The sequence below is a fragment of the Cheilinus undulatus genome, linkage group 2 (genome assembly GCF_018320785.1).
Source record: "Cheilinus undulatus linkage group 2, ASM1832078v1, whole genome shotgun sequence".
NCBI lineage: Eukaryota > Metazoa > Chordata > Actinopteri > Labriformes > Labridae > Cheilinus > Cheilinus undulatus.
The window spans coordinates 30531002-30557984 of record NC_054866.1 but is presented as its reverse complement, the minus strand read 5'-3'; the positions used below and the strand labels follow the sequence as shown (position 1 = coordinate 30557984).

The window sequence follows — 26983 nt, the reverse complement described above, 5'->3', positions numbered from 1 at the left end:
TCAATGAGTGTGCATTTAAATAAGCATTTGCCAATTATGGTATTTACTGTTTTTTGTAGCAGTGTAGTTTATATTAACAGCTTCACTGGATACTTTAATTACTAAGATAAGGATGTGGATGTCTCTCATCCAGAGACTGATTGCTTAAATAAAACATCTAGAGATCCATATTATTACAGTTTTTTAAGCTGTATTATTAGGCGTTTTTTCTAATTAAATCCATCTGTGTATCAAATTTAAAATCTCATCATGTCAATTAGCTGTTTACAATGAAGGCCGTTACACCACCTTTGTTGAATAAAATTATAATCAAAGATGGAGGAAATGATTAAATCACCAGATAATGTGGGAGACAGAATAATCTCATCATAAATAAAACATGACAGCCTTTCTACAAATTTTCAGAGGATAAGTGAATTTTGTGCCCCAGCAAATACTAACATATTTAAGCAGGAATTCCCTTAAAAAATCAAATGTGGAAAAGAACAAATCAAAGCTACTGATCTAATTTTTGCAAATACAATGTTTAAAAAAGGATTTGATTTTTTTCTATGCTCAATAAATATATATACACACATTGCTTAACAAATTTATTAGACCACCCTAACCCTAACCAAAGTAAGGTTTATGCCACAGCTGCTCTAAATTTACAGCATTGGTAATTACCAAAATCATTTTTATGTTTCTGCAATGGTTAATACACCAATATGTAGAAGTTCTTTAACCCAAATGATATTTTTGATGTTAAAATATAATTATTATTGTTATCCATGAATTTTCAAATGTACTGATTTACAAAAAATAGTAAAACACATTATTATTTCTTGATTAATATGTCAAATTATAGTTATTTACTTGCATTCCTGAACAGAAAAATGAGTTTTAGTGGTTGAATGTTATGCTTGATTCATTTCTGACTCCTCAGAGAAGCCCAGTGAGCCGGCTCAAATTTGGGTGAATTGAGTTTGAAATTCCTCATTCCTGTTCAAAATGGTAAAACGTGGAGCGCTCACTGCAAATGAAAGAGTCTGCATTAAAGCACTTTATGATGCTGGATGGTCTCTGAGACAAATATGACAGGTGGTCTAATAAATTTGTCAAGCACTGTGTATATTTGTATGAAAGAAAATGTAAAATAATCCAAGAAAATATTCTTAGAAGTTGTGCTACAGAAGACAGAACTTTGCATAACTATCATCAGGGCTATCTGTAGAAGTATTGAATTCAAGAGTGCATTGACTTAAATAGTCAAATATTTGCATGCAGCAGCTTTTATAAGGTGACACATAATAAAAGGAACTACTCTACCTTATTACAAAGACACTGTACATACCTGTAAGCAGAAAAAATCCAAATGTGAAACAGGAAAGCCTCCTCATTTCTGCTCTGTCTTTTAGTCAATAACCTCAGCCCTAGTGAATGGGTGTTGTTAGTACTTTTGGATCCAGCTGAGCAGCTGCTATCAGCTGTTTGCAGACCTGCAGGGATGGTGTCATACCTTACAGGGGGGCTTTTGTCCTTCTCTCTCCATCTACATGTAGATCAGGTTTCTCAGTAGCCTTTTCTTTTACCATCAGTGCAGGAAAAATGCTGTAAACAGGTACACAATATGTTACAGTAAGGTAAAAAAGAACAGCCTTATATTGTTTTTATTTAATCATAAAATAAGTATGAAAATATAAAAATGTATTACACAAAATACCCACCTGCTTCAATTTGTATCTTTATGCTCATAACGGACACTCATAAATGGAATCACCGTACAGGCAGAAGTCAGCGAGTCATACTTGAAGGAAAAACAATAACTTTGTTGTAAGCAACACAAAGATGTTCTGCTCAGGTTAACTAGTGACAAGCAAACATGAAAAGAGTCTTCAGCCATGCTGTCAGCTCTATGTCAAAGCTCAAATCCTGCCTGCTCCTGTGGAAATGTAAAAGTCCTTGTTCTAAAGACAGTCTGTTCATTGGAGCCTGTGGTTTCAACCAAATTGATCTTCTTATGAGTCTGTATGGAACAGGACAGGCTCAGAGAAAATGTGCATGTGCTCCGACAGGTTTGGGCTTAAATCTTGGGGTCTAGTCTAAGCTCTACTCTTGACATATAGTGCCTTTGACTGATTTTATAAATCAATCATGGTTAATTTGTGCAAGGAGTAGACTAGTGAGAGAGACCACCAAGACACTATGACTATTCTGAAGGATTTACAAGCTTCAGCAGCTGAGATGGGAGAGACTCTACATGAAACAACTGCTGGCTGAGTTCTTCAACTGTCAAAACTTTATGGAAGAGTAGCAACGAGAAAGCCACTGGTGAATAAAACTCATTAAATCTCAACTAAAGTTCGCCAAAAGGCATGCAGGAGACTCCATGGTAAGGTGGGAGAAAGTTGTTTGATCTAGTGAGACCAAAGTGTTGCTTTTTGGCCATCAGATAAGATGCTATGTTTGGCAGAAACCAATCACTGCACATCACCACACACGCACCATCCCCACTGTGAAGCATGGTGGTGGCAGCATCATGCTGTGGGGATGTTTCTTGGCAGCCGTCCCTGGAAGGCTTGTAAAGGTAGAAGATAAAATGAATGCAGCAGAATACAGGAAAATCCTGGAGGTCAATCTCATTCAGTCTTCAAGAGAACTATGGCTTCATAGAAGATTTATTGTCCAGCAAGAAAATGACCTGAAGCATACAGTGAAAACTACACAGAAATGGTTTAAAGACTACAAAGCAAATGTTCTGGAATGGTCGAGCTAAAGCCCAGACCTCAGTTCAATAGATTATTTTGGCTGGACTTGAAAAGAGTTGTTCAGGTTCGATCCCCATGTGACCTGATAGAGCTTGAGCAGTTTTGCAAAGAAGAAAGGAGGAAAATTGCAGTGTCCAGATGTGCAGGTCTGATTGAGACCCATCCACAGACTCAGTGCTGTGATTGCAGCCAAAGGTGCATCTACTAAATACTGATTTAAAGGGGGTGAATATTAATGCAGTCACTTATTTTAGATGGTATATTTTTATTTCATAAACATTTCTTTGTAGAAATCTGTTTTCACTCTGACATTAAAGAGGGTTTTTGCCTTTTTTGTCGAAAAGTCAAACTATATCATAAAAACACTAAAACTTCAAACATTCAAGGCTGTTAACACTTTTTACAAGCACCGAAATGTAACCTAGAACAACTGCCACGTTTGCAGAGGTTTTTTCTGACTTGCACACTAACAAGTACACCCACACTTCTTCACATAATATCCTCCTCAATTAAACTGGAGCAACTTGCCTCTACTTGCCTTCTAGTAATACAGCTCTACAAGATAGCTCTCATGGAGTGAAAATATTATACCAGCAGTTTTAAGCTCTGACCTTCTCACAGCAGTGCAGCGACAGTAGCACTGTGGTGCAGTGGTTACAGTTGTAATAGAAAGACAAGTGCCACAGTGGATGTCACTCTATCCACAGGCTGCGTTGTCTCTATTATTTGTAAACTCATACTGGAAGGATGACATTGAGATCAGTATCAAACATCCTAAATTCAAAAGTTACTGCTGGTGAGTTGTAGGTTGTTAAAACAGTGTTTTCTGAATTAAAGTTTATTCATTTGCATTTTGAAACTATTCAAGAGTAATAAAAATGATAAATGATTACCGGTAAGTTATAAAATGTTGATTACATTTAATGTAATAAATATTAAAGGAAGACAGACTTACACTACTTTCATCTCCTTCAAAATGTATTCATGATCAGTAAAAAAAATCTTTAAATGTGATATTCCTGACTATCTCCATGCAGATTAAGAACTTAGAAACAGGCTGTGATTACAATTTAACAAATGTTTGAATTATTCTCAAAGACTCCAACAATCTTTTTATTTTCTTCGTTGAAAATAAAACAAGATCTGGTTTACAACAGGTGTAAAGGCTTAAACAAGTACAGAGAAGAATGATAGAGAGTGTAACAAGAAAAGTAGATGATATAACATGTTGTATGGTCATGTGATGAGCTTCATACAGGAGTGAAGAATCTCAAAGCCGTGTAGTTCTCGGAGCTTGTCCAAATGCCTGAAATAATAGAAAAATATATAAATTAAAGAAAACACAATGATTGATTTGAGTTGGTTTTCATTCAGGAGAAACATGCGAGAAGTTGTTAGCTTCAAAACTAACAATCCACACTGTGGCTATCAGGCAAAGCAAATGTGTGCCTACAAACAAAAAGACATGTTTGTCGCTCCAGTTTTCTTACTCAAACATGTGATAAGGTATGATTTAGACTAACCTTGGAGTGTTTCACTTAGTTTGTTTATGCTTACCCTCAGACCTAAGAAATCAATGAAAATACAGAAAGTTCTCCCCTTTTTATGAATATGAAAGACTTCTGAGAAACTTTTCTTTATAATCATTATAACCAACATTACAACTGGGTTATTTGACTGTTTAAAAAAAGCATGCAAAGTGTGACAGCTGGGGTTCTGTGACATGATACTGACATGTACACTGATAATTGTTATCAAAAATAAAGCTGTGAGATCAGAAGATATTTTATCTATATCTGCTTTAGTGATGTATATATTCAAAGGCAGCAATGTAAATATAAAAAAATGCAAGAAGACACAACATAGAAAATATTAAACCTAAGTGAAAAAAAAGACCTCAAACTAATGACCACTGGCATCAAAGCTGTCTCTCTATTATCCTATCAACTCTGACCTTATCTCATTTGCTTGATTGTCAGGTTCCAAGTGTAAAACAGCGTTTAGTGCACAAAGTCTACTAGTGGCCATGATCCTATCCATCATGATACAGCAGTTAATGAACTGCAACTGTTAAGAAACAGCAGTAATGGTAAAGCTAATGCAGCAGATTAACGTCCGTCAATCATCACCTTCACAGAGTGAATCTGTCAAATTAGAGGATTTTTGCAGGAGAAACAAAAGCGATGTCAAAATTATATAGCATTAATTATTTTGTCATTTCTTAACAGTGTATTTAAAATTACAAGCACAGAAAACCTAACTAATAATCGTTTCATTGATTTAACATGTGCAAAAAGTCACAGATTTGCCCCATATAACATCTCTTACCAAACCCGTAAAGTTGCATCAGCTTATTTACTCCACTATAGTGCAAGCATGGCATGTCATCTATTCTATCAATTCTCCTTCAGGCTACTATTGTAGATGTAATCAACAGCATGTGGTTTATAGAGTAAGGTGACAAGGCACCTGGGCTCAGATTGACACAGCCTCCCGAGAGCGATGGCTGCATTTTGCTTCACAGCTGTCCTCTTTGCATCCCCTGCAGCGTGGCGAAGAAGTAGCAGCACAATATCTGTGCCCAGCAGGCTGCTGGCAATTCCCTCTAACTCAAGGCAGTGGGCAAAACAAAGGGCTGCATTTCCTGTCACCATCTCGTCACTGCTGGAACCCAGTAAATGACGCAAAATAGACAGCTCTATGTGGAACAATGAATGAAAGGCAAATATGAAGAGAATGAATTATCGTATAATACATTATAATGCATGCATTCAAACATAGCCCCAAATACTCACGTACTCATACATTTAATTTGCATATTAGGTCAACCATCAAATATTTCTCCTGCATTGATGAAAGTGTTTTTGTGAAAGCAGTGTCAACAAGTCAATCATTTCTCACTTTTAGCAGATTTCACCAGCTCCTCGCGAGCAAGTTGACTGGCAGAAGTGCACACTGTCAGAGTCTTAATGGCATACTTAGTAGCAGCCTCCCCTCTTCCCTGAGTAGAATGACACAGAAATACCAATTACATTATAACAATTACAATTACATTAAATAAATGAAAAAATACAGTATCCTTAGAAAGTATTCACTCTTTTGGATGTTTTACCCTGGTTTTATAAATCAATCATGGTCAATATAATTTAGCTTCTTGACAAAAAACAAAACCTCTTCAATGTCAAAGTGAAAAAATATTTCTATAGAGTAATTTTAATTAAATACAAAAATTTAATGTAAATTAAGTGACTGCATAGATATTCACCGCCTTTAATTCAGTATTTGGTAGATGCACCTCTGGCTGCAAACACAGCACAGAGGATGTGTAGGTTTTGCTGTGTGTGGAATGTTACGGTCAGGCTGTAAAATATAACTTCTTAGCCAAACATAACGCCTTGTCTGATGGCCAAAAAACACTGTTTTGGTCTCATCAGACTGAAGAACTTTCTTCTGTTTTTCTGCCAACTATTTGTCGAGATTCGATATGAGTTTTCCTCAACATGGGCTTTCTCTGTTCCACTCTCTCATAAAGCTTTGACTAGTGAAGAACCATGGCAACAGTTGTATGCAGAGTCGCTCCCATCTTGGCTGCTGAATCTTGTAACTCATTCAGAGTAGTCAAAGATGTCTTGGTGGCCTCTCTTTCTTCCACTGTCCCTCGGTTTGTGAGGACAGCCTGATCTAGATTTACACATGTACCATATTCCCTCCATTTCTTGATGATGGATTTAACTGAACTCTGGGGGATGGTCAGTGAATTGGAATTTTTTTGTATCCATCCTCTGACTTATACTTTTCAATTACCTTTTCTCTGAGCTGCTTGGGGTTTGTCTTCATGGTGCAATGGTAGCCAGGGATACTGATAAACCAGTCACTGGACCTTCAAGACCCAGGAGTCTTTATACTAAAATGTCTTAGGAACATTCACTCCACTCAGATGATCCCAATGTCACTAACTGTGAGACTACTAACACTAACTGGCTGGACCTCTGTGGAATTAGGTCAGCCAATTTAAAGGGGGTGAATAGTTATGCAGTCACTTATTTATATTATATATTTTTGTTTTATATTACTTTGTAGAAATCTGTTTTTACCTTGACATTAAAGAGGTTATTTTTTGTCAAAAGGTAAATCTGGATTTAATTCAAACTGTAAGTCATAATAATATTTTATTTCAAGATCATTTGAAACAAATCATTTTAGCAGTATGACACAATTAAGTGCTGATGTATTCACGCAAGCATAGCTATATGTACAGTTTGGCACCTTTAGGAGCCTGCACATGGTCTTGATCACACCCTCCTGAATAACATGCTGGACAGCATCCGAGGACTGAGGGAGAACAGTGCTTAGCACACCTGTGGCTCTCTAGAAGACAATGAAGAATATGACATTGCAAAATTGATTGAAAAAGAAAAAACGAGAGGAAGGCACACGGATGGAAAACAGATGAAAGGACAGCATATCATAGGACCAACAGAATGTTTAATAGGAGAAAGAAACCAGGAAAGAAAAGCACATAAGAGAATTTGGATATTTACAGGCATTAGTAATATATATTTTTACTTTACAGGGACAGTGCATGTTGATTTAATGTTTCTGTGAATATGTCAGTTAGCCAAAAGGTCAGGGTCCATCAGCAGTCCCTGACCTAATGTTAGAATAGGCTCCCTAAAAAGAACTAAATTAAACAAGAAAGAGTGTGGGAAGAAAAAAACAGAGTAATTAGGCAATAAGCAACATCTAAAGATGCCTAAAGAGAACACCTAATCATAAAATGATGCTGGGGTGTTATGTCATGATGTTAAACCAAAAAAGTACTAACTCCACAGTAACACAGTGATGGAGTTGACTGAAAACTCATTTCTTTGAACAAACCATTACAGTGGCACTATTGAAGAGAGGATAATCACATAAAGAGAACATAAAAGCAACAGAAATAATTAGGAAAAGGTCACGATTGGTTGCTTGCGTAGTGTTGCTGGCAGAATCTACTGAAGGACACAGTATTATTGCATGGAGAAAATTGAGGGCGCACTTCAGTTATTAACTTCTTAAATAAAATCATATCAGGGAATGAAAATATATCAAATGAGTCTTAAAGGATACAAAAAATTAATTTCAGAGACGTATTTGTAAGTCCAGGGCACATATTACATTGTAAAGTAAACCAGTTATTCATGAACACATTTAGAACAAAACGTGAAAGATTTAGATAAGCTTCTAATATTACAGCCGTCCTCCCTGAATAATATCAGTAACAGTGTGTTCAGATAAAATAATAAAACTGAGGACAGAGTTAGCTATACCCCGGATATGTTATCTCAAGAAAACAGAGAGGCCATGAAATTCAGCTATTACATTTTTCTGGCGGCCAAGAGCACAGCTCCAATCAGATGACTGTGATGATTTATGTATGTAACATTAAAGCAGGGGTTTGCTTACTTACAGGCTAAGACGTTTTCAGTCAGACAATACAATGGTCCATTTTATAAACACAGAACAAAGCATTTTGGCATGCAGCGTGGGTGTCTTTCCTATCTTGCAGGTGATGCTGTCATTTTTAGCCCAACACTCAGGTTGTAAGCAAGTAGATTTTTGCTCTGTTGCAGCCCATAGGTGTGCTTGTCTTTGAGTAAGGAGTGGTCAGGTGCAAAGTTTGTGGACAGAGTAAATGACTGCATCTAAGACCATTTAAGACCTGGTCTTAAGTCTAATGTCTGTGGCATAGTTTGTTTCTGTTATTTAGAGGATGCCATTAGAAAGACTGACACACACTAACTGAGTTTGTTCCACACACAGGATGCACAACAATGCAACTTTTCCACAATATAATATAAATGCATTTGTTGATACATTCAAATAAAGTTTTTAATGAGACAAAGGGCTGAGAGAGTGAAAGCTTTTGTTACTATTTATTTACAAGCTCTACTTTATGTACGCTTACTCCTATGTCTTATATATGAGGCAGCAACACAACACACCCTTGTGCAACAGAGATTCTGATTTATAAATCATATATGAGATGTGAGAGTTCCACTGACAAGATATCCAAGGATACAGACTGTCCTATCTTCTTTATGTACATTAGAAAACATGGTCAGAGAAAATAAGTAAATACAGTCTACCTTAATGTGATGTTGAGCTCACAGAAGATTAATCAACACAGAGCCTATCGGTATGTATGGAGATTTTAATAATCAAAGAGGTTCTGCTGTCTTTTTGTTTCTGATGTTGCAGGAATGCTTCAGTGAAATGTCAATAAAATCCTCTAACAGCATATGTAATACAGTGTCCTGTGTGTTATGTATGTTTTGGTGGTACAGTGAAAGAAAAAAGTGGAAATGAGCCAGCTGGAGTTTAGTCTATTAAAGCTGAGTTCTTAAACTTTTAGGCCTGCAACCCTCAAAATATTTGTGCCAGAGACCCAGGATGCCCACTGTACCAGAAAGTGGTTGAAGCATAGTTGAATGCAGCAGTGCAAATTGGAGATTAGTCATGTGCAGATTTACATTTTAAGGATTACTTTGATTTCAGCATAAATCTAACCAAATTATCACATTTAAGTTTAATCAATTATATGAATGGGTAAAACATTCTGAAATCATTTTAAAACAGTAATTGTTTTTTGGAAGGCATCTCTTGACCCCTCTCTCAGCGTCTTGCGAGCCCCAGGGGGGTTAAGAACCATTGTATTAAAGGATAAAAACAAAATCCCTCTTCATTTGAACACCAAGCTTACAGGGAATGAGAGCTGGCACTGTGATTGGGTTGAGTGACATTACTCTCAAAACACACCCATGGCAAATAATCTGACTTTTTTGTGCTATGTGCCTGGGTTTACACCGGTATACAGTATGTACTGTCTAAACTGCCAATATCATTTAGCAGATGCGTTGGTCCAAACCGACACACATCTGAGAGTAACTACAACACAAGCAAAGATTTAAACAAGAGGAAACAACATCAGTGTCACAAAGTTCTTCAAGTCCAATTGGATGCAGTTGCTGCAGTGCAGTGCGAGAGGCAATGCACATGGTGTATAGAAGCTTTTTTTTTATTCTATGTTAACATCAGCAATGAAACATCCAATAATTAATGTAGGACCCTCTCATAATCTCACCATCAATTAAATTGTCTTCACCAACAACAGTTGGCTTCACATCGTCAAAATATGGCCCAATGTGCTTGACTATGTTTGCCACCTTACTGAAGAGTTCTTCTGCTGTTTGATTGCCAAAAGTTGATAAACGCTTGTTTAAAATCTGTTAAAATGTTTATATGATCACAAATGCTTTACCAAAGAGATATTCTCTCTTACTGTGTCAAACAAGTTGACCAAAATAGACAACCTAATTGAACCACGTTGAAATGACATGGACAACCTTAGTGTATTTGTTCATTCATGTCTGCATTCTCTTCATACTGTTAAGAGAAAGAAGACATTTTAGTTGTGAATATAGAAAAGTACATTTTAAAAAGCATGTGGACACTGTAGACTAGGCATCAGCAAAAAAAAAAAAAAAACTAGAGGGAAATACTGAGAAAATTAAAAACAGGATGTTGACAAAAAGTGGCAAGGGAGAAAAGTGCCATCCCAGTACAAGATGAACATTAAAATGGAGTAATGAGACAGGTGGGCAGAGGAGTGGGACTCAAAGGGCTTTGCAAATGCAGTGTGAAAGTGCTATAACAGCCATTAACACAGAGAACTGCACCTGGAGCTGGAGTCTCAATCACATGTAATGATGTATACAGGATTCAGTGAACATCGTGGATTGCTGTGTCCACCATTTGGGGCACATTGCCGGTCAGCTCACATGCCCTTAAAAAGCTCTTTACTCAGAATAAATGTCTTAGGAGTGTGTCTAGTACATCATATCGACAACTTTGAATGAGACAACAGGAAGCGTTCTAAGGGGACCTTCATCACCTTAAAAAAAAAGGTCAAGGTATATAAAATTGTAAAACACATTTAAGTTACAGTAATGTTAATTAAGTAAATGAAAACATTTAAGTAGATACTTGGAATTAATAGAAGTAAGAAAATAAACTATAGGGAAAATGAACTTTTAATGAAAACAATTATTTTGTTATTAATCCCTTAATTTTGGACATATTTTGTGTGTTTTGGTCATAGGTGGAGTTCAGTAATTATAGAGGGAAGGCCACGCAGGTGGGAATGAAATGAATTCTATGTTGTAGAGGTGATGGTGCTTTATGCAAAATATTGCCTGATTGTGTTTTAAGGTTGTTGTTTTTTTTTTTTGAGAAACTTAGTTTTTGGAATGTTGCCAAAGAATTTTGCCCCTGGACTTAAATAAACAAAGAATGAAGTCACTGAGTAATAATAACTACTCGTGGACACACATCAGAAATAATCATTGAATTGGCTTTTATACCACAGTGACATTTAAATCGCTTTTTAGAAAATTGTCACTACATAATTTTAATAAAATGTAATTTTATAATAATAAAATGTAGTGTAAATTGTAATTAAGTACTGAAGCTAAGCAGCTTCATGTTTGATAACTTCCTACACTAACTTCAGTATTCTCACCAACCTTCCTGACTTCTGTGTGGCAGTGCCAGAGTAAAGTCCACTTACAGTTATGACTCCTCCATCACTATCCTTCAGCAAGCCCAGACAGCAGTCACACAGTGACACAGCCTGCTCCTACAAAAGAGGAAAATAAAGTGGTTCAACCAATTTTCACTTAAGGTTTCACCTCTGATTAGGTGTCTAATTAGGTCCCACCCACTTCACAAAAACCCCCCAACCCCCTTATTACATTAGCCTCTTCTTCTTCTGCTTTTTAAGTAAATGTATTTATTGATTTTACAATGCTGCACATTTTAAGCTTTAGGATTTTATTAGTGGGAGGGTGTTTTTGTCCAACATTTACAGAAAATACATTATCAAAAAATTTCTAATATAACCAAAATGTTAACACAAGTATTAATGGCTTTACTTGAATGGCTGGAGAGGTGATTGTAGACAGGTTGATGATCAGACCAAGCAGAGGGTAAAGCACCTCTTTGTATTTGCATGCAATGCACTGCCTCTGTACAAAAACAGAGTAAAAAGCATTAAAAGCCAGTGAAACACTTTCATTAAATGCAGGAGTTTTAGTGCAGATAACTGGCCCTGATAATCATCTTAGGTAGACCCCCTTATATAATCTCTGACAGATTCTATGTTCTCTAAGAGCCCAAAGTTCAAGTAAAAAAATATTGATATGTACTTCTCTTTGTAAAGGACCAGTTTTAAATGATACTAACAATGGCAGCCTCAAAAGCTCTCCAACACTCTGGATCGTGCACAAAATTGAAATGGATGACATCATCTCTCGCCAAACGGTCAACAGTGGATATGAGTGGTGAGAGAACTTGCCGATTGGACACACTGATGTTGTTCTAATAAGCAGAATAGAAAATGTATATATATTTTAAGTCACGCACACGAACATAAATAAACATAGCTACCCATTTTCAGCATGAATATTTGCATCTTTGTATCTTACCAATATTGTTGTAAATGGCACAATAACAGAGTCTGTTATCACACTCCTTAACTGTTTGACAAACCTGTAAAAGAAGATATAAGAGTTCTACTTTACATGTCAAACAGGCACGTTTGACATGTAAAGTCATGTAAAGTATTGATAAAAATACAGAAATATGAACCATAACTGAAGGAGTGATTAAAATTCAGTCTGATGCTAAGTTACAGCTTTCCATAGGTCATCTGCACTGCATTCTAATAAATAGTAAAAAATGATTGATTGTTATATCTCTGAAGAATTTTAATTATAAACATTAAAGGAATTATAAAACAGATGCATCACGGTGACATTTAACAGAACTGACAAGTTACTTTGACTTCTGCCTTAAATCTGTCATTTAATATGCTCTAAGCATGTAGAAAAGTTTAAGTTACAGTAATGCATGCCTGATAATGTATCATAAAATCTTAAAGCGAAGATTTGGAATAATGATGAGTATCAATTAATTTGAAATGTTTCAAATATATCAATCAGAGCCCAACATGGAGCCAGCCGAGCTACTACAAAGAAGAGAAAACCTCTCCAAGATATAACACATTATTTTTGAGTAACTCTTTACGCTCTAGACAAGAAAAAATGGATATCCTCATTTCACTGTTGACACTTTGACTTATTTCCTGCTGTGCCAAACAGCCTGGGTTGTTCTTTCATGTCTATTTTCATGAGGCACCAGAGAGAGACAAACACAGTGAGAACAGCCTTTTACCTTCAAGTGATATTAGCACTTGAATCACACATGTTGAATAATGAAAGATGTCACACTTTACATTTCCCCTGGTACTCCTCCTAAAGTGATGTGAAGACAGGTTTGAATGTGCCTTTAATATATAAGGAAAAGATGTATGGGAGGATAAAAGACTGCTTTGTGTGTCTTATGCACTCACTGCCTCAACTAATGTCCCACCCACAACACTACACTGCAGCCTGACGCGCACAGAGCCAGAGTACAGGGGGAGGAAAGTCTGAAGTTAAAAACATTATGATCTTCCACACTGAAGTTCTAAAAATACCACAGTCCTGCAAGCACTTTCTACAATGACAAGTCTGTGGACATTCCCATTTACACCACAGAAAGAGCCAGAATAGTGAACTTTGTTACGGTGCAAATGTTAGTCTCTGGTATAAATAAATGAGGTTTTAAACAATATATTGAGCCACTGGTAATGTTGTTTCTAAAAGTCACATTGGTGCCAGTGCTGCAGGGATGTACTGAAGCTTCCTGACAGCAAATGTAAGAGTGCTCATCTGTTTGAGATGAGTACTGTTACTCATCATATTTTTTTATATTATTTCATATTATTTAACGTAACATGAGCCAACAAAAATTTTTGGCTGAGCGCTGAGGTCAGCCCTACAGATGGCTTTGTCTGAGTGACTGAGTGAGTGATGTTACGTTCACTTTCAGAGTCATACCATACAGAGTTGGTACCTTGATAGCAGTCTTGCAGCAGCATTTTGGATCATTTATAGATTATTATTATTGGTAATGGCTGCCTCCAATGTGGTAAATAGAGCCATACATACAGGGTTGTGTTATGGGTAGTTTTTAGTTGTACTGAAAGGTCTCTCATGGCAGCCTCTACTGCTAGAAATGCCTCACTTTTAACTTTAGCATTGCGTTTTTTTTTTTACCAGAACTGGACCACATCTATTGCCAGAACACAAAATTCAGTCAGGCATTCCAACAGGCGTCCCAGATAGTTGCATCTGCCATATACTAGGTTTTAACCTAGTCTTGTAAATATCGAGTCTCTTATAATGTGTTGGATTTGCTAGAAATTGTCTTAGCTGCATCATTATTTAACCAGATGACTAAACAAGGATAGACTGTGGCGTTATTTCATGCCCTAAACATATTAGAGTTCCCTGTTAACAGTAAAGGTGCTGAAATATCCTAGCGTGTTTTTCTGCTAATGTTACAGAGGTGAGGGATATTGCTGTAATAGACTTTAGACATAATGCTGTATCTTGGACCTCTGTTAATCCAAATGGTGGAATTATAACGTATACTTAGGACCCTCAAGTACTGTCAATTTAAAGAAGTTGCCTGTTACTTCATGAATAATTGCATTTAACTACACTCCACCAGATCTAGGAGGCAAAAATACTGCTTTGTATTAAAATGATTGATTTTGTTGTATTACTAAATAGTTACCTTGCTGATTTAAATTAGATAAACATACATTCATGCACTATTGTGGTTAAGCTGTTCATTTTAATAAGCTCAAGCTTAAGAGCTGTAACATTTAAGTGATTAAGACATTAATGCATCAGTAGTTATAAATAAGTTTTGGAATATATTATAAATTACAGTTTTACTTTTTAATATTAAGTTAATTGTTTGACATAATTACATTAACTTACATAAGATTTGAGTGCAAGACTTTCACTTGTATTAGAGGATTATTCCACTGTGGTTTTGCTGCTTTTACTTAAGTTGGGGGGATTTAAATTCCTGGTTAGTAAACACATGCATTGCAATAGGTGTACAGTTTTTCCAGAATAAAAACTCACCTTTGTTGCTGTTGTACTTATTAACACTAATTCAAATTTAGAATTTTTGCTGTAAATGCATATCAGCTTCAAATACTGCTTATTGGTTTCAAGATCAACTTGTGGGTATTGGTCCCCCCCCAAAAAAACACTATTAGTAGACCCTTATTCTGAACAGTGTCTGAAATTATTGATTTACTCAGGCAGGAATAAAATTATTTCTGGTATGTAAAGAGAACGACTCTGGTGGTTTTGGTGAGCTGTGTTTTTCGGTAATACTTGTTTTCTGTTGCAAACTCCTCCAGAATATCGATGGCTATGTTCTCCAGCTGCTGCTCTGGCTCTACAATGCACATCATGAGGTTTCTCACCATCCTGTCAATCCAGATTTAAGCAGAGTGAAAAAAAGACACAAACAAAAAAATGAGGTGGAGGAACACAGAAAAATAATGGATATCATTAAACTAGGGGGGAATATTCTGAACCCAAATAATGATGTTGTTCACCTTTGGACCAATACATTTGGTAACAATGCCAAGAGAAACAAATTTCTTCAAATCCATTTAGCTTCAGCTCAGATATATTCAGAGTCACTTCAACCTCTCTGTGTGATTTTAAAAACCAGGTCTCCCAGCAATGATGCACAGCTTTTTTGAAATCTCATTAAATGGAAATGGCAAATGGAATAAAAATCACAAAAATGTAGCTCAGGGCTAAAAGCAGATTTCACTAAGGTGGGACTGTTAAATGCTTAGCTACATGTGTCTGCTGAAAACATAAAGGACTGTCTTACATGTGTGTATTTAGGTTGTCAATGGCCAAACGTCTGCCATGCGGCTTTTCTGAGAACAAATATAGCAATGCCAGGCATTCTTTCTGAACTGCAACATGCTCTGATGCAACCAAGTCAACCATGGACTGTCTGCTGACTGGGGATGTCATCAACAGCATCTGGTTTTCTTCTGAAAAACAAAAAGAGCAAATTGTGACATGGACAAATAAAGAAAGCAAAGTGTAATTCAATCCAAAACATACCATTTCCAGAGCAAACAGCCTTCCATAATTTCAGAACAGAAACACACAACTCCTGGCCGTCTGGATCATTTGTTTCCCTTAACAAGCAGCTGTGGAAATCAAAAAGTTGTTAGTCCTGTTTTTGTTATTTTTGTAATTATTATTCAAATGAGATAAATTACTATATACAGTACAATTCATAAGTTTTAGGTATATAGAGCACTAAGGATTCATCACGGAGTCCAATGCACCACAAGAGTGGAAAGAGTGGGAAGGGTGGCCAGAGTCAAGCTTGATACATGTTGACACATGTGTTGCTCAGCTGCCAGGGTCAAGCTCAACAGCATCTTATTTGTCCACATCTGCACTTTACTGCAGCCTCAATTTATGGCCCAAACATGCCTACAAGTTCTGCACAGTACTTTTAATATTGTGTATTACCAAAATAAGTAATCAAAACATATAGATCCCATGCCTTATTGTCCCTTTCAGCACACCTTGGGTAAGCCACTGCAGTGTCTCCCTGCTGCCAAGTGATTTAAAAAAAAGGCCATCACTGTGCCCTAATGTCTCGTTTCACCACCAAGATAAAACAACAGCTAAATGGACTTCAGATGACTTGTGGACAAGTCAAAAGTCATCTGAACTTTGTGTTATCAAATATTTTCTGTTAACTGTTCTTTTCTTTCCTTTTAGCCCACGTCAAGTTCCTTTTCTACTTTGTTATGTTCACATCATAATCTTAAAAGTTCTTTATCTTTTTTTTTTTCAAAATTAAAGCAGCTCTGTAGCCAACAGGAAGTCAATTACCCTTAGTTTAAGACAAAGAAAGAAATAAAATAAAAACAGTGAATTTCAAAATGGGGAGATTAACTGCAATCAACACACAAATTCACGGATTAATCACTTTAAATTTTTTCTAATGGGAAAAAAAGGAGTGGAAAACGCAAAGGTACAGTGTGTTAAACTGAGATTATTAGCAACATCTTACAGAAGACCCTCCCTACGTATGAATCCTAAATGCTATTAGGCTAAATATTACACACTGCACCTTTAGTAAGTTTAATATCTATGAGAAAGGAAACCTTTTCCTTTTTTCTCAAGAACTTTTCTAAGTTTTACTCTTTAAAAAGCCAGTGCCAAAAGGACACACACTCAGCATGCTTCTTCAGCTTGGGATAAGGACTGATAACAGACACCGTCTCTCTTTGCAACAGGGCTCTCATTGTTTCAGTTGGTTGTTTCTGGCTGACACCAATATCCTTACTAGCTCTTTCCATCAATGCTTGGACCACCATTTCCTAGCAGTGCCTACTTCCCGGACACTGTGTTCTTACTTGAATAATGACAGCGCTAACAACTGACAAAATAGAAAGTAAGTTACAAGTTAATAATAATTCCACCAAACTGACACGCAGGAGTCATAATTTGTGTCTTGAACAGAACACCCTCTCTTTGCTGGAAGAATACAGCTTTTTGGTGTACTTCAGGACTCATCTCAATCTTCGTTGTGATCATCTGTTCTTCTCTGGACTATCGCACAAGCAACCAGTGAGAGACAGAGGGAGGAGGATGGATGATCTCTCTAGTTTAGACTATCATTGTCTCCCCTACTCCCTTGTCTCTGGGTCCATCTGTCACAGCACCACTGAGAGCTGACAGCTACCTCTCCCTCTGGTCTTCTTACCTTTTCACCATGCTATTGCTGTTGATAATACTGAAGCCTTTGTTCAGTCTGAAAAGGGTCTGGTCTGTGCCTGTTGGAAGAGAACAGGAGATAGTTTAAGAGGGCAGAGGACTATATATATCACTGCCAAGGGGTCTTGAAAAACATTACCTATAGCCTTTAGTTTAGCTGGCAACTGTTCACTATTTTACAACCAGTTAGAAAATAATTAATAAAATATATTGAGACTGAGATACCATGAGTCACAAAACCTGACTCAGAGTTTGCAAATAGTAGAGCAGTGCAGTAGGGGAGTACTTCCAGAGAGCAGAGCGCTTGGAATGTCAGGTCTGCTGCAGTCCTTTCAGTTGTGAGTTATGTAAGTTTTGCCCTTTTCCATTGAATGGCACTGTTAGACAGGCTTTATATCATTTGACAGTGGACTTTTATTCATCACTATAAAGAAAATGATAGAATGGATACGAAATATTTACAATTCTGCAAAGGACATGCAATGTACAGACAACATAGTGTCAGAAATAGACAAAATGAAAAAACAAAGCACACATCTGTGGTGTGTTTTTAGCTGAATATTTCAATGAGGGGAAAGTTTCAAGTTTCATTCTAGTATTCCTTCAAGCTTGGATGTATGGCCACTGTAACTATGAAAGTTTCAAAGAGAATTATCATGTCAAAATGTCATGTGTCTTACCTGGAAAATATATGAAAAAGTTACTCTTTGGAGTGCCATTAACCTTGATAAATTCTAAAAAAAGGGTGTTCCACAGACACTTCAGTTCGATTTAGTCAAACATCACTAAAACTAAATATATCCGTAGCTAGTGGGGTTGAAAAACCTAGGGGAGAGTCATTTCACTGAGGGTTCTCAGTCATCCAGGTCATGGTGATTTGAAGTTTAATCCAAAAGGCCTTTTGGACTGAATAACCTGGGGGAGAGCAACTGCTGGTGCACATGTACAACAGAGGACATGCTTCACAAATACCACTCTTTTTTTCATTCTGGCAAAATCACTATAAAATGAGCGGATGCATGGAAACCTGACCTGCCCAACTACTTTCCTACAGCAGAAAATACATGTCTTTGTGCTTTAAAGGCAGTAAGCACCATGCTAGAAGTAAGACAAATTCAGAAGAAATGTTTATTCAAAATGTGATGTGTCCCACCACTTAGCATTTAGGGATTGTCCAGGATGCTGTATGAAGTTCTGCAGCAAAAACTCAAGTCTAATCAAGTGTATTGGTTTAATATCTGGTAAATAACCAATTTAATGCAGACGACATTCAACTTAACATATCTTTTGACACTGTTAAACTTACTACTTTGCACAAATGTTTGACTGTCAGGAGTGGATGGATAACAAGTTTAGTAGAACACTCACAAAACATCCTCGTCATTGCCATCGATAACATTTCTTCCCATGTTGTTAAATCCATGTCTTCTGGTTTGAAGGCAAATCTAAAAAATCTTGGGGTAATGTTTGATCTCACTAAGCTTTTTGATCAGGATGTTAAATTACAAACATATTTATGATTATTTCATCTAAGAAATATTGCCAAACTGAATTGCGTTGAGTTTCAAGCCAAGTTAGAAATGCTTATTTGTGCATATATACCTTTGACAACTGTAATTCCCTTTTCACCAGCCTGAATAAATCATCCCACAATAATCTATAAATGATCCAAAATGCTGCTGCAAGACTGCTGTCAAGGTACCAACTCTGTATGGTATGACTCTTAAAGTGAAAGTAGCATCATTCACTCAGTCACTCACTCAGGCAGTCAGACACAGACAGAGCCATCTGTCGGGCTGACCTCAGCAGTCAGCCAAAAATTCTGTGGCAAGTAAATTTTCTTTTTGAGTGTCTTAAAATGAGATGTAAAAAGGTATCTAAATTGTCCATCCCATTTCAAGAAACTCAACAAGTAAAACTTTGTTGCTCTATCACATTTGCAGATTTTTTACTAGATTCTAGAAATAAAAGCCTTAGTTTCTGTGTTTTATATCTTGAAATTAGACTTGGCAAATGGGCTTGAGCTTTTCATAGTGCTTGCCTAGTCATCTGAAAATTGCTAATGCTTTTTACTTCGTAGGTAACACTTGCTTTACATGGACTCTACATTGACACGCTAATGGTGGAGGCTGCTCTGTTGAGTGGCCATCAGTATTTACCCTAACCTGACATGCCAGATGGACGTGTGAAACACATGGATTATTAAAGTAAAACAGAGCTAATACACCATTTTGAGCAGAAATGCGATTTTGTTTTTTACACAACAATGTTGGCTGTACTAATTTAAATGGAAAAAAATTTGAGACATCTAGTAGTTATTCTGTTTACTTCAGTTATTTTTGTGAACAAAAACAATTGAAACTCTAATCTAAGTAATTATGAATATCGGATCGGGACTCAGTATTGGCAGATATCCAATATTAAAGTATCGGATCAGGATCAGAGGCCGAAAGTGCTGATCAGGACAACCCTAATAAGTATAATGCAATAGTATTCTCCAGAAATTTCACAAATACGCTCAGTTCGAGTTGAGTTTTTCTTGTGTATGGTTGACCAGTGCGCCTTGATAGTTACTTGCTCCTTGCTTGATCAAGAACTCTAGATACTCTTGGTCCCTTTACAAGAGCTCACACTTCAGTGCATTTGAATCATTTAATACCCGGTATATTCCAGGGTTCCAGTCCACATTGAGAACCTCAGGCTACACTGCTATAAATGCATAAAGCTGAAAAACAAGTACCACCACCCACTTGCTACATACTCTCACTGAATTGACTGCAGGTATGCCTCTTAGGTTGTGAAACGGACATCTGCTGTCACAGGTGTTTCATTATCCACACCTGAGACAGCTCCAGAAGGCTTAATAGTGTTTTTAGCCATCCAATAACAACCCACGCTATATTTATTCTACACCTGACAGAGCTCACACAACCCTGTACCTAAAATAAGGGCTATTACAATATCTAAATGTATTTGATATCATTTTACACCTTTGAGATATCATTTGATTGATGGGAGGGCTGACGCTGCTAGCTTGAAAAACCTACTCAGCAGCTCAGAAACAAAATTACATTCGTATTTATATGTCAAGGGAATGTCTTATTCAGCTAATAGAGATAATCATAATCGGATCACAAATCAAATCAATCACTGGAGGTTTCACTTTTCTCCAGGCATAGAAAGCTAGTATAAAACTTGCTGATACTGATCTGACAACAGAATTCATGTCTATGGAAAACCGCTCTGCACAGCAAATTTCACATAGCTGTTAAAGGGTTATTTTACAGTGACGTGTAGTGTTGTGATATATAGACCTGTCCTCTGCACATGGGCTCAGCAGGCAGCACTGACGCGGTGTTGCTCTTTTGGTGTATATTTACTGTCTGTATTGGAAATGTGTTCAGTGTGACAAGAAAATGGAGTGTGAGGAACAATCAGTAATGCACTGTGTAGTCTCCCTTGTTATGTGAGCACTTAAGTGCTGCATCACCTCTCCTTTTCTCCTTCAAAACTTTTGAAATTCACTGGCCTTCCCCATTCTGAAGGACCAAGACAATAGGGGGACAAGTGAAACAGGTTTTAAGGAGAGAAAGTGAGAACAAATAGGTTAGATGATAAAGATAATTGTGTAGCTTGTGTAGCTCTCCTTACTGAACACTCACAATCATGGACTGCTTGTGACAGGATCTCAAGTCCTCCGTGGTAGTATAAGGACATCTTGTCCGGCTTTGACAGCTTTTCCAGCAGCTGGGGGACTCTTGTTGCCTTCTCTTCTCCCTTGTCAAACTCTCGCATCGCCTTTATCTCCTGACTCTCTTTCTCCTCTTCCAAGTTTACTTTTGTCAGGTATTCTGAAGACAGAAAAGGAAGGAGGGAAGAGGAGGAAGCAGATTCATCTCTGACATAAAATTATTCCATACTGTAGCGGCACTGTCAAAGAATGCAAGATCCTAAAGGGTCTTTTAATGCAGAAGACATCCTGAGGTGACAGCCTGCACTGCCTACTGCCCTAAATGCATTCACAGATAGAGGTAAGTCTGACACACACACAAGAAATAAAATGCTGCATCACACTTCACATTAAAAAGTTATGACTGAGCATGTAGCCGATTAAGTCAAAGTAAACTTTTAGAGTTTAAAGCTTCAATAACTATTTTCAAAGCTATTGCAATTTTTTTATTGCTAAATATCAGTATCAGCATCAGCCCCCCAAAAGATACGTAGATATGTAGCTTATATAGCTGCTGTTAGCTTAGTTATGTAAGCTACAAGCAAACGTAGCTCAAGCTAACTAAGCTATGTAACAAATGAAGATAAGTAGCCTATTTAGCTACTTTGTGAGCTTAGCTTTAGCTACATTAGCAATTTAGCAACACTAGCTAAATAGTTCTGTTATCTATGTATCTAACGGAGTGACGTAAGCTATGCTTGCTGCAACAGAATGTTTTAATGGGGTACAAGCTTGTTTAATGTAAGCAGACTTTACTTTGCTCTGTTTAACCTTTTGTAATTTGGCAACAATGAATCTACACCTGCATCAAGTCTACTAAAACAAAGAAAAGAAAATATGATGGGTTATGTCTCACCCTTGGCTTTACACTGGGTATTAAACAAAGATGCACAATCCTTTTTTACCACATCCTACCTGCATGAAATAGTCTTTCTCTGTATACTGATATAAATTTATGTGTTAATAAGTTTGGTGAGGGATGGTTGAGGGGCTTGAAAATTCATGCATCTGCCAAAGAGAAGCCTGGCTCAAAAAGTTTGGGAACCACTGTTTTAGAGGAACAAGGGGGGTTGTAACACCTGAACAGGCATGTACAAGCATGATCTTTTTAAATTTTTTATGATATATAATATCATGACCACAAAGGGCAAAAAAAGAACACTGTGATATAAATTTTAGGCCATACCCCCCAGTCTTAGTATGGGGGATATAAAACACACACAGTAAGGGCAAGAAATTAAGGCAATTGGCAATATTTGTTCAGTTTTTCCTTCCCTGAAAATGACTCATTACCTTGTACCATTTTCTCCCTCCAAGGTTCTATTTCTGTTATCTTCTTGAAACAGCTTTTTGACTATAAAGAGAAAGATCAGGTTAATCATGAATCACTTTATCCAGTACCTTTCTATCAAAAATATTTCATGCTATACCAAAAGACCCAACATCTCAACATAATTGTGCAATACAAAAACACCTAGCAATACTTATATCAAAGATGTCTTGCTTGATATTGTTGCTAAATTGAGGTCTAATTTATGAATACATTGAAATCTCTAACAGTCAGAGTCTACTGAAAGGATTTGTAGGATGAGGACTGCTTTAATGCATCATGTTCATACAACCGTTAAAATAAACTGATGTGACTGCTATATTTAGATGAGATACCAAGTGTTGTTATTTGTATGCAAGAACAATGTGTAAAAAATCTGTTGTGATTAGATGTAATGAAAGGTAATCATACTCGCCTTATCATATTTCTTCGATGCCAGATATGCTTTCCCCATGAGTAGATAAGCCTTTACGCACTTCTCATTACACTGATAGAAGGAAAATGATCATGGGAGCGTATTAGTTAAAGCACCTCATATGCAGCACATCTACATAATAATGATGTAGTGTTTAGGTATTGATGACACCAACAGAGTTTGAGGGAGATGCATTCAAACTGAACCTCAGGGGCACACTACACTCCAAGAGGGCGCTGACCAGAGAAAGAATAGGTGATTAAAGGGCAAATTTGTCATCCAAAGCTAAAACTGTCCTTTTTTTTAATGGCAAACTAACATTTGCTCAGAAGTCTGTTAGAAAACTCCAATCATATCAAACTGGAATGAACTTATGCATAATGTTTGCTTGCAAACACAATGTTCACTTCAGTGATCATCCCTGCATGTTTGATGACCCGTGTCCTGCATTTATTACGACCGTTTGAGTGCAGAGCAGGACAGAGTATTCTCCAACCAAATAAACCCCCACCTCAGCTGACACTATGACAAATAATGCAGGAAATAACTGACCCCTGTTCCCATCAAGGCCTTACCCGCAGGGCCCATTCACAGTCACTGATGGCGTCCTCGTACTTTCCCAGCTTAATGTAGGCCTGAACAGAATAAAAGTTACATTTGTTAACGGTGAATCAAATAAATGATGTTGGAAATAAACTCGGACAAGTAAGGTTAGGACTGTGATAATTCATGAATCGTAGTTTCGTTACTCAAATTGACATTGTAATCCAATCCAATCCAATCCACTTTATTTATATAGCACATTTTAAAAACATTCAAGTTTACCAAAGTGCTGCACAGTAAAATCAAAGAAGTCACAAAGACTGCAGAAGTAAAAACATTAAGAGGAAAGACATAAAAGCAGGCAAGAACATCAATAAAACAATTAAAATGAAATAAAAACACATAAAAACAAATAAAAGCCATAAAAAACACAGGGATTAGGACCATAAAAGACATAAAAGGACAGAGATCGCACAAGTCTCATGCTGAATTAAAAGCCAAAGAATAAAAATGAGTTTTAAGACATGATTTAAAAGTCGGTAGGGTGGGGGATGTTTTAATTTTGAGTGGCAGTTCGTTCCACAATTTGGGAGCGACTGCAGATAAGGCTCGATCACCTCGGGTTTTTAATTAGGTTTTTGGGACGACAAGGTTATGCCGATCAGCAGACCTCAAGGACCGCGAGGGAGTGTAGATATTTAAAAGGTCAGAGATGTACTGGGGTGCTGATCCATTTAAAGATTTAAAGGAACAAAGATGATAAACTTGCAGTGCCTAAAAAGTATTCACTCCCTTGGATGTTTTACCCCTTTATTGATTTTATAAATCAATCATGGGTATGTAATTTAGCCCTTCTTGGAAGAAATATTACAACAAAAAAAAATCCTGTCAATTGAATAAAAATATGTAAGGCATTTATTATTACCTCAAATGGTCATAATTTAAGGGGGTGAATATTTGTGCAGTCACTTATTTTACATGGCATATTATTGTTTAATGGACAGTTCAGTTTTCAGGTTACATTACAGAGGTTTCTTTGTATTTTTTTGTCAAAAAGGCCAAATTGTATTGACCATGATTGATTTATAAATCTATAAAAGTGTTAAACATCCAAGGGGGTGAATACATTTTATAGGAACTATAAATACATTCAAAAAAGCTTTGAGATGTTTTTTGTCACTTAAAAATAATTACAGAACCCCATGTATCAGCACTTGTCTGACACTCTCCAGCTCACAGAAACTAGTTATGAAACAGGACAGGAGCAGAGAAGTGTGGAGCCAGAAGTGTGTGTGTGTGTGTGTGGGGGGGGGGGGGGGCTGTATCTGAAGGATGGAGGAGTTGTGCCCAAAAAAAGCATTGTTTTGGTCTAATAATCTGCTTTGAAAGTTGCAAAGTTGTACAAACCATGTATATACTTGATGTACACACTCAGAATCCTTAACTTGTTCATACTTTTTATAGTTCAGAAAGATAAGACCAAAGGCATTGTATTATAGTACATTATATCACTTTTTTAAAGTGTTGTCACACTTCTACAGATGAATAAAACAAGCTTAGGATATTCACTTGTGCCCGATTGGTGTACAACGGCCACATGTCCCGTAGCTCCTCTAAGCCATCACTGTAGTACTTCACAGCTGTTTCATAATCTCCTTGAGCAAAAGCTTCATTCCCCTTTTCCTTGAGAGCTGCAGTGACACAAACAACAAAACATTTAAAGACCCTGTTATAGCCAACAGAGCAGCTAACTTAAGACTTTAAACAAGATGTGTAAGAATCAGAAAATTACATACCAGCTGCCTTTCTCTCTTTTTTAGCCCTCCTTTTGCTCCTCTCTTCTGCATCCCACTCCATGATTTTCATAAACCTCTCTAATGATAAAGAAAACACTGGATTATAGGAGCTATAATATAAGACAGCACTGTTAAGATATTTTTAATCATGCAACAGTCTAGAAAATGCTTAGGAACTTTTTAAAAAAGAGAGTTTATCTTGTCAAAGTTTTAGATGTGCAAAATCCAATTATCAGTATACAGTCTCCTCAAAACTATTTTAGAATCTGAGAATAAACAGCTTTTTAAAACTAGGTTTTAAAGGTCATATTTGGTGAATATAAAAACCCACAGAGTTCTCTTTGTGAGATTGTACTGAAAAATGTTCTCTAAAAAGACAGATCCCGTGTTGCTCTGAGTCCAGAGAAATAAATATCAGTGGGGGTAATTTAAAAATTGTTTCGCTGTCTCCAAAGCCTCAAGCACAGAATTACTTCTCCTCAGCATTTTGTGAATTGAATGTATGATGTGTCAACTTGAATATTAGTTATTTTACACAGAGGTGTACAAGATTCACATATTTTCAGCTTCCAAAGTTTGGCCCCTGGAAGAATTGAAAATAAAGGCTGATTGGATGAAGAGTTGTTTAATATGGAATCCTGCTTTCAGGTTGCTACAGTCAAGGGATATGAATTGTGAATACAAGGCAGATGTAAAGAAATATGCATACTAACTTTTGACATTACCACTGCAGCCTCTTAATATATTTTTAATGAAAACACAAGATACTTGTGCCCTATAAGCACTCAGCGAAAAAAATCCCTAAACCCAGTTAAGCCCTACAAGTTAATCATGCAGATCAATGGGCAGCAAAAGGCCAGCTCTTCGCAAGGGTTGTCAAGTGGGGAGCTGCTTTTGCTGGTGTTTCATTCTGTTTGTCCAACAACACCTCTAGAGGGTTGAACATGGCTCTCCAGAATCCCAGAGCTAAACCCCTTTGTTGTATCTTTAATTCATTGATACAGTGATTTATGTTGTTTACTTTTAGTTAAAAGGCTAAAATGGGTTTTCTCAGTTAAAAGCATTTAAGTTAATCTGTTTCAACTATTGGACAGTTACTTCTACTGACCACTAGGTGGCGGTACGCATCTGTTAATCTTTTGAAACTACAGTTCTATCTGCCGTAAAGCAGTGTCGAAAGGTGACGTAAATATCTCTGAGAATGTAACAGAAATGAATGAGGGACAACAAGAAAAATACGCCACGCAGTGCTGCTGTAATGCTTCATTGTTCAGAAGTAAAGTAAAGAAAAAGACAAGAGCGATGTCCGGTCATCCTTTTTAGAAGTTACAGCTAAGTTCCCACATTTTTGGTGCCGAAACCCGGGAACAGCGGCTTTGGAAAAGACGTACCGATAGCTGTAACTAGCTTAGCTGCAACGAAGGAACCGAAGGAAATGGCGGAGAATCTGCAAAGACTGAAACAAAGACGCAGAGTCATACGAGCCTCTACTACGAAGCTGCTGCGGACTATTGAGGAGGAAATAAGTAAGGAAAATGCTAACTGTGATCGTCTGTGTGAGCTACTGGCCGTGCTGTCTGTCAAGGAAGAGAATCTCCGAGAATTAGAGAAGGAAATTGAACCGGAGATACCTATGGACGAGCTGGAAGAG

At 37.0% G+C, this 26983-nt stretch overlaps 1 protein-coding gene across 1 annotated transcript in view; it reads right to left on the bottom strand.

Annotated features, from left to right (window-relative positions):
• Window positions 1-3951: 3951 nt before the first annotated feature.
• The window catches only part of ttc12 (tetratricopeptide repeat domain 12), a 35837-nt gene continuing 12805 nt past the window's right edge, over window positions 3952-26983 (bottom strand). The window contains exons 4-21 of the mRNA XM_041809545.1: window positions 25333-25410; window positions 25106-25227; window positions 23569-23628; window positions 22994-23065; window positions 22542-22602; window positions 21181-21369; window positions 17508-17577; window positions 15842-15930; window positions 15600-15768; window positions 15086-15181; window positions 12272-12335; window positions 12030-12164; window positions 11720-11812; window positions 11356-11424; window positions 7014-7115; window positions 5649-5748; window positions 5217-5445; window positions 3952-4053 (exon numbers count right to left, since the gene is read on the bottom strand). Of these exons, the coding sequence (XP_041665479.1) occupies window positions 3984-4053; window positions 5217-5445; window positions 5649-5748; window positions 7014-7115; window positions 11356-11424; window positions 11720-11812; window positions 12030-12164; window positions 12272-12335; window positions 15086-15181; window positions 15600-15768; window positions 15842-15930; window positions 17508-17577; window positions 21181-21369; window positions 22542-22602; window positions 22994-23065; window positions 23569-23628; window positions 25106-25227; window positions 25333-25410 (1868 nt within the window). The 3' untranslated portion in view covers window positions 3952-3983. The remainder of the gene's footprint in view (window positions 4054-5216; window positions 5446-5648; window positions 5749-7013; window positions 7116-11355; window positions 11425-11719; window positions 11813-12029; window positions 12165-12271; window positions 12336-15085; window positions 15182-15599; window positions 15769-15841; window positions 15931-17507; window positions 17578-21180; window positions 21370-22541; window positions 22603-22993; window positions 23066-23568; window positions 23629-25105; window positions 25228-25332; window positions 25411-26983) is intronic.